General features: G+C 39.6%; 1 protein-coding gene and 1 long non-coding RNA gene across 2 annotated transcripts; one reads left to right on the top strand and one right to left on the bottom strand.

Annotated features, from left to right (window-relative positions):
• Positions 1 to 4251: 4251 nt before the first annotated feature.
• LOC133899012 (uncharacterized) lies at positions 4252 to 5011 on the top strand. Its single transcript, XR_009906293.1, has 3 exons — positions 4252 to 4375; positions 4617 to 4754; positions 4874 to 5011. It is a non-coding gene; the product is annotated as an uncharacterized LOC133899012 (long non-coding RNA).
• Positions 5012 to 5369: 358 nt separating this feature from the next.
• Positions 5370 to 9179, bottom strand: LOC133899011 (sulfite oxidase-like). Its single transcript, XM_062339883.1, has 12 exons — positions 8993 to 9179; positions 8350 to 8465; positions 8208 to 8270; positions 8088 to 8124; positions 7895 to 7976; positions 7312 to 7430; positions 7145 to 7240; positions 6466 to 6576; positions 6287 to 6388; positions 6155 to 6202; positions 5828 to 6043; positions 5370 to 5738 (listed from the first exon to the last, which is right to left on the bottom strand). The coding sequence occupies exons 1-12, from the start codon at positions 9065 to 9067 to the stop codon at positions 5610 to 5612; spliced, it is 1194 nt and encodes a 397-aa protein (XP_062195867.1). The 5' UTR covers positions 9068 to 9179; the 3' UTR covers positions 5370 to 5609.
• Positions 9180 to 11689: the final 2510 nt, after the last annotated feature.

Raw genomic sequence — 11689 nt, 5'->3', positions numbered from 1 at the left:
ACTAGTTGCTGTAGTTGCATGCGCCAATTGGCAATTGCACCTTAAATAAATCGCCCGCGTGTTGCACGCGCCCATGATTTTGGGGCTCCATCGATCGGCTCTCTTGTTTTTTTGTCAGCTCTCAAGCCTAGCTGCATCACTGTATCTGACTGGATGCTGATCCTGTCTGTACTGACGACCTTTCCGCAGGCAGGATGAACACACTTCGCTCCAGATTTAGCAGTTACTATCTTTCGTTCTCGGATAGATATCGTTATAAAATACGTTCAGTTAAATTTTAAAAAATTTAACTACTAATATATATATAATTATTAAAATTTGGTATATGAAAATGATAGTAGTGAATTTATTATAAAAAATACTTTGATATTATCTAATTTTTATTAATTTTTATTAAAAATAATTATTAAAATTAATAATTAAACGTATTTATTGAGCATCGTATTGATGTTCTAAACGGTAAATAAAAGAGAAGAAGGTAGTATATATTCGTTTCTGTGAGTGACTTTGCAGCCCAAAATGGGTGTATTTAATTGCTTTCGTACTATGCATTGTTGGTTAATTGTGCGTTGGCGCGTTGCTCGAGTTGTTTGATCGTACCCAGTTGTCCAGTGGCGTTGATTGGATAGCTCATCGTCGTATCCCGATCCATCAGTATCAGTCAGCATGGCGACGGGCGCAATGTCAGGTAAAAATACAAAATTAGGTAGTATATATTTGTCGAAATAGGTGATATATAGTTGTATTTATTAATTTAGTATATGTATTCGACGTATGATGTATCGAAAATAAATTTTCAAAATATGTCCAAATGTACCAAAAATGTGCCCAAATAAGTTTAAATATGCCCAAAATATACACAAAAGTACGGCTAAACAAATTTTAAAAGGCTAGAAACGACGCGAAACTATGACAAAAAAGACGAAAACTATTTTTCTATATTTAAATCTAACTTTTAAGAATTAAAACTAATTTTATATGCAACAAAATATATTAAAAGCATTTATTTTATCAAAGAGAATATTTTTAACTTTATTAGAATTAATCTATATTTTTTAAAACTATTTTTCAAATTAAAACATTTATTATAACATTTTTGGAATAATTTTTACACTAGAAAACATTAAATATTATTTACAGAAATAAAAATATATTAAAACATTTAATCATTTTATATTTTTTGGAATTTTATCTAAACATAAAACTTATTTTTTGGAATAATCTATTTTTATGAATTATTTTTCTAAAGAAAAATTGAATTACTGCGCAACGCTGATATCAACACGCTGACTGGACATGCTGACTAGGACTGCCATGTGGTAAAACCGTCACCACGTCATCAAAACTACCGAGAAAAATCACTCCGGGGGGTAAAATGGATGGTATTAACAGTTCAGAGAAGTAAAATATAGGTTTAAAAGTTCAGTAGATTATTCGGATAAATATGATAATTTAGGAAAGTATAATTAACTATTCCATAAAAAAATATCACTCACGTTGGTCACCGGTGGGCATCATGTACCCATATTCACTCTCATATATCCACTACCATGTAAAGGTGCATAGGATATAGCATGGCCGCATAAAAGTATGTAATATGAATTTCATCGATTAAAAATACATCATACATATAAGTGATATGCATCTTAGATAATTAACAAGCATCTCATATATACATTACATATAACATTATCTCGTGTACTTCACACATACAAACATATAGTTGAACAATTAAATAAGGTGCAACCTATGAGGAGGTCCATATGTCATGTACTTAAGGCGGGTTTATGAGTGAATCGGACATGGATGCGATATTTTTTAAATTCATGTATGTGTACTCGTTGAGTTTAAAATCAAACGGTCACTCAAACTTGTAGGCAAATAATACAACTCAAATCCACATCTATTAGAGTTTTTATCCATAGACACGCGGGTAATCTATACTCATTACTATCCATATATAAGTCGATCATGCCTATCAGAACAACGAATAAGGACAGAAAGTGTGGTGCTCATAGATCAGTGGGGATAAAAGAGTAGGAGCACACTTATAGCATGGTGACTCATAAGAGATTGGCTACATTGCAAACCAAGCTGCAGTCTGCAGGCATGCACACATGGCTAGATTTAAAGGGGCCTAGGGTCCATCGAAGATTAGAATTGAAAGAGAAGAAGAAAGGAGAAGAAAAAAAAGAGAAAAATAAGTGGAGGTGGAGGAGGAAAAAGAGAGTCTCTGCACACCAGACCTTTGTCTACCACTGCATGCACAGACGAATAAACCTCACAGCACGTGTTCCACGAGCGCACGTGCTAGCAATACAGTAAAGGCAAAATCAGATTGTCAGTGTTTTTTAAGGTGATTTGTCAAAATGCATGCCACCAGCAGTTTATCAATTCTCAGTTGGCATTATGACAACTGAATCACAACCCTGTGGAATTATGATAGATATAAACGCAGATCATCAGTCGCTGATCTTTTGCATCGGCGCGTGAGTCTCCCGCTACAGTGGTCAGCAGCTGACAGATCATCTCACAGTGTGGACACCTAGGGTGCCACATTGTCCACTGATATTTTTTTAGACACCGATTAATTAATACTTAGTACCATATCCATTTTTAAGTTATCGTTTAAGACATCGATACAGTAATTAATATATATTTTTGACTATTACTTTTATAAGTACTTATTGTAGAAATTTATTGGAAGTAGTCACTTAAAAGTATTTGTCATGATAAATCTAATGGTACCATTTCATGTTATAAATCTTAATATTTTCATGTGTTTGAGTTTTCAAAGCTTCTAAAATTTGACCGTGTACATGTTCCTAAATCATATCTATTCGAGAAGAGGTAGTACCGTTTATTGCTTCTTTCTTTTTAGAGGACCATATCGTGTTTCTGAGATGATTTTTTTTCCGAGAGGATTCTGAGATGATTAGCCTCTGACCTGATCTAGCGCCATGGGTTCATGGCACAGCCTTCTACGAGGCCCAGTAGCTCCAGTGGGCCTTAACAAACCAGCAGCCCTCGGTCTCCTCTCACTGGACCGATTTCTTGAGAATTTTTCTTATTTTCTTATTTTTATTTTTCAAATTTAGTAATTTTAGGCATTTATATAGTCAATTTTTTTTTTGCGAAAGGGGATAGTATTATATTAGAAAGGAGCACAGAACATCCTCAGATTGCATATAGCACCCTGGACCATCCCCAAATTGCATACAACACCCTGAAAACGAACGAAAATACAGAAGAGAACAAATACGGTCGTCCCCACAATCTTCATCCACTCCGATGGCCTCCGTCAGTCCGCCAGCACGTTCCGCCTGTAGATGAGCAAGAACAGTGCAGTGCAAAACAACACAAGCAACGAGCACTCCTCCCTCTACTCCTTCCGACATTGACAAAGAAGACCAAACATTATGAAGCCGCAACATTCAGTACCCTGTCGGAGCGCATCTTCACGCTGAACGAACATCGGCATCTTTCTCGCGACATCCGAAAGAGGAAACACACCACTAGCACCTCCACCCTTAGCTGCACCAAAGATGGAGGCCTAGAACAAGCATCGGCGCTGTCGGACCGTGCGCCAACAAACCAAAGACCAACAAACTGCAGCATATGGGATGAAGAACCAGCCCCCAATCACAACCAGCACATACACACATACATCACACAAGCACCTACAAACCTCGCATAGCCCTCGCCAAAGACTTCAACACAAATGGTGATCTCACCGGAGACAGCTTGGAGACGCAAAAGCTCGCATGTCGTCGTCGTTGGCGCCTCCACTGGAGGAACCAACAAATCAACCAGAAGAAAGCTACCAAGTAGGCCAGAAGCCGATAGCTTCCTTCAGAGCTTAATTGACGGACGACTGACAGGCAGACAAGCACCATCAGGAAGAAAAACACCACCAGCCGGAGTGGCAGGAAGATGCTGCGAAGGATCAGGTAATGGCGATCGCTAAAAAGTGAGTCGCTTATTTGTCACTTAGTTTTATAGTCACTTAGTCAGATGGTCTCATATTTTATTAGGACGAGTGGTATTATAATTAAATGGTCAATTTTTATAGTGACAAATCATCAATTTATTGAAAAATATCTTATGCTTATGTAAAATGGATTGAATAGCTCATCATTTAACGGTTGATGGCATGTTCATAGCTCAAATTTTATTTTGGTATTCGTGGTATTCGTGCGTTGATGATCTGATGTCAAGCATGTGCTTAACTGCTTATTGTTATCTCGATTGTTTACATCTCATGTTACCGAGTTGAGTTGTTCCGTAGGTATCTGTTCCGCATTCGGGGACAGCAGAATGCCACTCGAATCAGAATGGGAACAAGTCAGAACAGTCAGCTGCTGCTGCTAAAGAGGTGTGTAACACTTAAAACACAATTGTTGCGTGGTGCTTTTTCATGAGTCTTCTGCAGTTTTGCTGAACTTGATGCTAGATGCTCCATTATCCTTTTCATAAGTGAGAAAAGAGTTCAATGGAAGGTTGACATACCTTTCTGTTCGCAGAACCATTTCAGTTATATACCTGAACTGCAGTGAGGATATCTGTTATGTAAGATGAAAGATCTGACCAGGATAAACTGGTGTCTGTTTCTGCAGCTTCAAAATGGTACTGCATCAGCTAAGTATTCCATAGAATCAGGAGAGAAAGAAGTGAAAAAGTTTCCATTAGCTAAGGATTCTTTAGGCACAATACTGAAGGATCTATTCTAAATCATGACCCAAATGCCAAATGCTGTAAGTATGCATGCTCTGTTGTAAACTAGGTGATTTGCTGATATATTTTTCCTGTCTTTACAATTCTAAACTTTTTGTAGCACTCAGATTCTAAAGTTTTTTTCTCAACACTTTTGCAGGGCAATGACAGCGGGCATGAATAGTAAGCAGGAAGCACTTAGACATGCAGCTTTTTCTTTTGGTTAGCTCGGCAGAATTTTGCAACATCAGAAGTGGGCATGTTCAATTTCGTTGTGGAAGTTCGATCTCGATCGTGCTATTCACGGCAACTGCATTCCGTTCCTGCCAAGTGACAAATGTCAATTCAGAGAATGTTCTTGTAAAGTGACGCCTGTTTAGGTCCATTCGTAGCACCACTGGATGCTTCCATTTTCACTGCTAAGAGAAGATATATCTTCACCTCTATGCAACTCCTATACATGTTAATTCAGCATCTCTACTCTTATATCTATACGTTCTATAATTTCAAGCAGCAGCTTTCTTTCCTTATTTTTCATGCTCAACCTGCGATGTGAAGTGCGCCTCTCTTCCGACAGTTGCCATTTTGCACAAAGCAAGTGATTATGTGCTGCAACAGTAATTGTTAATGCAAAATGCAATGATAATCTCTTGATATCAGATCAACCAACAGCAGCAGTTATCCACAGTGAGGATAAAACAGGAGCATCAGGTGACAGTACATAGAAGGCACCGAGAAACTCAAATTCCATACCAGCAACACAACTCCAACACTTCTGATGTGGTCTGATGTGAGAACGAAGAAAGCAACAATGACTTATTATTATTTTGGTGAAATGATGAAACTTGTAAGGATCACCACCATGCTTGTTCCAAGTGATCAGCAGTGTGCATATTTCACATCATGGATCTTCCTACGCATGCTGAATTCTGTATTTTGATCCGATGCCAAGATGTGTTGAGGATTCCTCTGAGGTTCCATATGTCTTCCACATTATCGGGTTGAACATTTGCAGCTGAGTCCACCTGTAGTCCAGAAGATGCATTTTCAGTCTGTTTTATGCAAAGCAGTAAAAGTTGGTTGAAAAAGTGCGTTTGTGATGGATTTCACTTACCGCCTTAGCTACTATCTCAGCATTTGCTGGTATGTCTAATGTAGCCTCGAAGAGTACCCAAGCCCACTTATCACTCTGAGGTCCATCAGATACGTAAGGCATGTTGTCTTTCTGATATCTATGAGCCTCAACCCATGTTTTACCCCCATCAACAGATATATCCACTCTCTCAATGCCCCGGCCACCACCTGAAAGTGCATATCCAGCAATTCTTGCCTGCAGCAAGCAAACATAGAAGAGTGTGAATAAATCTTATTCCAAATTTGTTCATAGTATGTATGCAGGATGGAGTCACAGAGTACACGTTATTATGGAAATAATACTAACCCTCCCTTCCTTGATAACATCTACATCTTCCAGCGTGCAGATAGCAGACTACTTGATCAAAAGTAAGTGAAGATAAGTTATCCAGAAACATAGCAGAACAATTAGCATAGAAGAATTGATAATGTGGTATACCTGCACAGGAAAGTCCATTTGTGGCCTTCTAGTTGACCAGTTAATATTGTCCCAGTCCACGGAAGGTGGAAACATTTTGTAATCTTTTTGCGTAAAAAAACCCTGGTTGAGAATAGCAGTCAGTTTTGAACATAAAAAACTAAAGATGAAAAGGCATTGCATTCATATTTTCAGAAAACCTGGCATTCTTCCTCGATTATGTTGATACTGTCCAGCCATTTTACAGAGCGTGCACCAATAACACCAGGTACAACAACCCGGAGTGGGTATCCATGGTCACGATTGAGGATCTATACATGTAAATATATAGCAAGTGAAGTATGGAATACATCCACATTAGAATTGCAACATCAGGAAAGTATAGCAAAAGTACAGGGTTACATTATAACTCAAGCAAAGTATTATTTAACATCAAACATTTCAAAATCTTGTGCACCAGCGCTTGGCGAGAGCAGTATCACATTAAATTATTACATACTCCTTCAGTGCCAAATAGGACTCTGATGAATATTCAAATTCGGTAAGAGATTAATTCAGGTATTATTTGTACTCTAGCCGTTCTGTTTGTATTACAATCAATATTAATACAGCATGTTAATTTAATATTACAGATAGTTACATACGTGGTTAGTATTATCACTCTAATTGACCAGAAGCTACTTCAAAGGGAGAAATCGTATTATGTAATAATAAAGTAACAGAACAAGATGTTAGATTTAACGAAAAGGGAACAAAGAAGTAGAACTGGGACAAAGGCATAACGAAAAATCCACTTTCTGAAGAATAACTTGAACATCGTACCGGAGACTATGTAAAATCAAATCTCAATTATGAAAAGAAAGGTCAATGTCTGCTCACCTCTCCATTCATTTCATATGCAAGTAATACATCAGCATCAGGATCTGCTGCCTGCTTCAATGGGATGGATGCCGTATAAGGACCACCTTTTTCCTCCTGAAACACAAACATGAGATCAGTGGTGGCCATAAAAGCTGCTGCCAGTCAATACGGACCAACATACTCACTTTACACTTGTCAACACTGACAAACTCAACGTGCTTCCCTCCCAAAGATGTCACTGAACTGAGTTTAGGTATTCCAACTAGTTCAAGGACATCACATAATTTCGCTCCTCCCCAAGTTGCTGGAATGATACAGAAGATTAGAACATAGTAGAACCGTTTTAAACTTCCAATCAACAAGAAACACAAGTGTCGGTTTGTACAGAGAAAGTTTGATGAGGACATACAGAAGCCAACCATTCAGCACTTTCTTTATGATTCTATTACTGATTCAGTAGAAAAAATTGAAAGGTAAAAATGATTTTTTTTGGTTCCAGTCTATAAAATTAGGAGTCCAGAATGGAAGTAGATAAAATTCTACGGATAGTAAAAAGCAGCAGATCTTGTAAATCCCCTACATTCATATGATCACTATCTTTGTACTTATTATAGTAAACAAAATAAACTTACACAGTAATAAAATGCATTTTATTATGGATGCCATTATGCGCTAAGACAAGTGCATCGGGATGCATTTCAACAACCTTGAAATTAAATGCATTCCTTAAGTTCCGAACATTATAAAACAACATGGCACATCTCTTACCATTTCCAAGAGCAGATATGTCCCACCCAACACCTCTCACTTTCCGTACCTTACTCATCGCAGTCCTCCTGTTTCCCGCACACTGTTCATACCAAAATCATATTGCTACATACTTAGGTTACTAGAAATACCAATAAATTAGTCATCATAGAAAGATTAGGGGGACAAGGCATATATGGTATCTGAAGAAAACCTGTAAAGTTGCCGTGACATTGTACTTTGGCAGAGCCCTGAATGCAAAGTTTATGTCAATTCTTTCCTCAAAGTCAAAGGATATTCATGTCACATGATAAGATATTAAGGAAAACATTACCAAATGTCAGCCATGGATAGCTGAATAGGCTTGTTGACAAGACCAGTGATGGAAACACTGTATCTGTTGACCCAATCATGTATAAATGTAAGTGTTTGTAACATATCATGATGGTAAATCGAGGTTCACTTTCTGCAAAAACCTTGAGAGGTCCTCGACTTTAGGAATTGGTCCATGATTCCTCTTGTAGAAAAAATCCACCGGGGTGATGTAGGATGAAACTAGTGCTGATCGGTGAGGCTCAGCATTAAATGGCTCCTGCACATGAACATAATGCAATCAGGTGTAACCAACTGACAAAATTCAGGGATAGATCCAACTAAACCACACACTTATTCAGGAATAGCTCTTCTAATCTACACACACTGAAGTAGGCTGGCAGCGGACAGAGAAGCAAATCCGAGTGCATGCATCACCCCAATCCTAAATCCGTTTGCCTTTGTTTCTCAAGCTGGAACGGGAATCCATTTGCACACTGACCCTGACTGGAAATCTCCCTACCCATCCACTTCACTAATCTACGCATCAGCAGCACGTCTACGCACAAGGGCGGTGGCACTCTACTGCACAACATAAACGGCGGTGCCATGATCCCCTTGGACGCATCCGGGCAAAGCGAAACCCTCTCACGCATCCGGCGGACCGGGCCAAGCAAAGTCGCCAACGAATCCGCGCGACCGGGGACACCACAAGGCACCCAAATCACCCATCAATCCCCGGCGGGCACGGCACGGCACGACACGACACGGACGCGAGAGCAAGGCGGGGCGGGGGGCGGGACGGACCTTGGAGTTGATCTTGAGGGCGGGGTGGCGCGGCGGCTCCTCCGCGTAGTTGGACGGCGCCGTGAGCCCCGGCATCGTCACCCTTTCGATCCCCTCTCGAGGCTTCGCGCTCTCTCGTTTGGTTCGCTGCCGCCTGCACAAAATGCTGTGGTGGAGACAACGGCCCCGAGAGAGCCAGCGCCTCCAAGTGGGCCTCCCGTTTTGGTGTGTGGCCCGCCACTTCCCGACCTATCCTTTCAGTGACATGAGCTCCATTTGGGTTTTTCTTCGACAAAGTAGTTTGAATGAAAACAGAATGAGTAAGTTATATTTATAAAATGTTTAATTGGATATTTTTATTTGGATATTTATTTGTTTTACTGAATTTGAGACTGTATGAGCAGATATAATAGATGAGATTGTGATTGGTTACTCGTACGAAAGATGATTTTGTAATACTAACAAATGAGTATCATGCTGCGGAATAAAGTTTGAATCAAGCTTCACTCACAAATAAGAATGATATCATATACTTGCACCTACCGGGTCCGACTGTAACAGTGAATGTAGACAACTAAACATGATTCTTTTTAATTCTACGCATCCACTGCGCTAAAATAGGGAAGATACGGAGAACCAAACACACTTGGTGGATCCATCGTGTTCTCGGGGAACTTTGGCCTCTTTTATAAATCCACAATATGTCACTCAATAACTGTATAATCCTTAATATGTCATATATTATATGGATGCCATGTGGGATCTGGATTTACATGCTATCGATATAATAATGATATAAAAAGAACTTGACAAGTTGTTCGGTGGTAAATATTTTTTTAAAGTTTCAAGAATGGGCCTAGCATGTTGCACTATGTGGGCTTTTAGCCCATTCTGTGGTGGGCCCTGATTTCTGATCCAAATATATGGGCATAATAGGGCGTAATGGATCATGCAATCTGGTCGGAAGGAGAATTTTGATAGTGTTTTGAATTTTAAGAGTATTGGGACTTAGTATCTTTTTTTTATTTTTAACGCTCTTTCAACAGACGACGGAACTCTAGATTTGTACTCTTCAAAACAGATATATATATTTATAATTTTTTTGATTTAGAAATATATCTCCACTACATAAAAAGTTTTTAACAAGTCATGTGCACACCCTGAATCCCTCCCCTATTTCTGTGCTCCCCGTGTCAATAGGTGGCCCATCACGCGCGTGCATCTGTCATACGCTTCTTCCTCGCCTCCATCTAATCTCTTTGTTCCCGTCCCCAAATCATGCAGCATCGCTACCATCCCCAAATCTCGTGATTGTTTCCCTCGCTTGCGATCCCTTCTGATTCCTCCATGATGTCGTTCCTCTCCCCTGAGCTCGCTGGGCCGTGGTGGCGCACACGGGGATGTGATGACGGGTACAAGGAGTCAATCCTCCGCTACATCTACTATTATCGTTGCTATGCTTGTCATCCACATCCTTCCCAGTGTCACATCCGATTGGATCCACTCCTCGGTCTACACCTAGACATGCTCGTGCTCCTCTTCGACATGTTGTACCGGGGCTTCTTCCCTACCGAGCACACCCTCTCCGCATGAAGAACCATCCAAATAGTATTCCAATTAATCATCAAGACGATCATTTACTTAATCACGAACATGATGATTAGTCAGAATATCAATTCGGTAGTCCTAGCACATGTTTTGTGTCCAAGATCGGAATACATGTATTTCTAATATATAGCATCATAACAAAGTTTAAGAAAGTGCGAGTAATTAAATTATATTACAAGTTCTTAAGCATTCAACCATTTATATAATTTACAATAAAAGATTAGAGAAACTATGAGAAATCAAATAGAGGAGTGTCTTGGTTTGCATGTGATGAGATATTGACAACAATTGATGTGTCTTGAACTTGGTTAGCATGTGTTTGCGCATGCTTGTTCTTGTTCATGTCTAACTAGAGTTGTCGGTATTTGAAATTGACGAATTCTTCTCTCTACGCAGAAAAATTACACACACCGAAAGTTCTGGTGTGAACATCAGATGTTCCGGTGTTCACTGGAAATTTCGGTGTGAGCAGTGTATACTCACCGGACTATTCCTTGCAGAAAGTAATTTTTTGGGTGAAATTGGAGATCAATGCACTAGAAGGTCTGGTGAATGTGGTGTCTACACTGGAGGGTATCATCGGAGTATTTTCAGTATTAAAGCAGGAATGAAAACAAACACCAGATGGTCCGGTGATAGACTTTAAGAGCGTCGGAGTATTTTCTGCAGAGAGGAGATTTTTGGCGTCAAGTTTGATTATGTACGCCAGATAGTTCAGTGCTGAGATTGTGAACACCGGAGAATGCATGAGACCTTTTGTTGCAGAAGGGTGGTTCGGTGGATTGGCACACACCGGATTATCCGATGATGAACATGAGATTATCGAAAGTTTTCACGGGACATTTTCTTGCAAAGAGCAAAGTTTTCCCATAACATATAGTGTTACACTCACCGGATGGTCCGGTGTTTATGAGCATAACACACCTGAACATCCAGTGTTCACGTTTTTTGCAGGATGTGCTCTGAGTTAAAATTTTTGATTTTATGCTAACATAGAGATGTTTTGGAGTGTGTAGAAATGTGTTTGCTTATCTCAAGGTGTGCAGGTGACGGATACAGCTTGGTGCCGGACAATCAAGAAGGACTGGGCGGAGTCAAAGATGATCATAG

Source organism: Phragmites australis, chromosome 18, assembly GCF_958298935.1.
Source record: "Phragmites australis chromosome 18, lpPhrAust1.1, whole genome shotgun sequence".
In the NCBI taxonomy this organism is placed as follows: domain Eukaryota; kingdom Viridiplantae; phylum Streptophyta; class Magnoliopsida; order Poales; family Poaceae; genus Phragmites; species Phragmites australis.
The sequence above is the reverse complement of the archived record's forward strand: the minus strand, read 5'-3'. Positions and strand labels throughout refer to the sequence as shown.

Bases quoted from the DNA above. Each gene is read 5' to 3' on its own strand.
- LOC133899011 (XM_062339883.1), bottom strand. From the start codon at position 9,067: ATGCCGGGGCTCACGGCGCCGTCCAACTACGCGGAGGAGCCGCCGCGC. The intron at 8,271-8,349 runs GTTTTTGCAGAA...TTGGGTCAACAG, and splicing joins AAAGTCGAGGACCTCTCAAG to ATACAGTGTTTCCATCACTG. The intron at 6,044-6,154 runs GTTAGTATTATT...TGCTTGCTGCAG, and splicing joins ATGTTATCAAGGAAGGGAGG to GCAAGAATTGCTGGATATGC.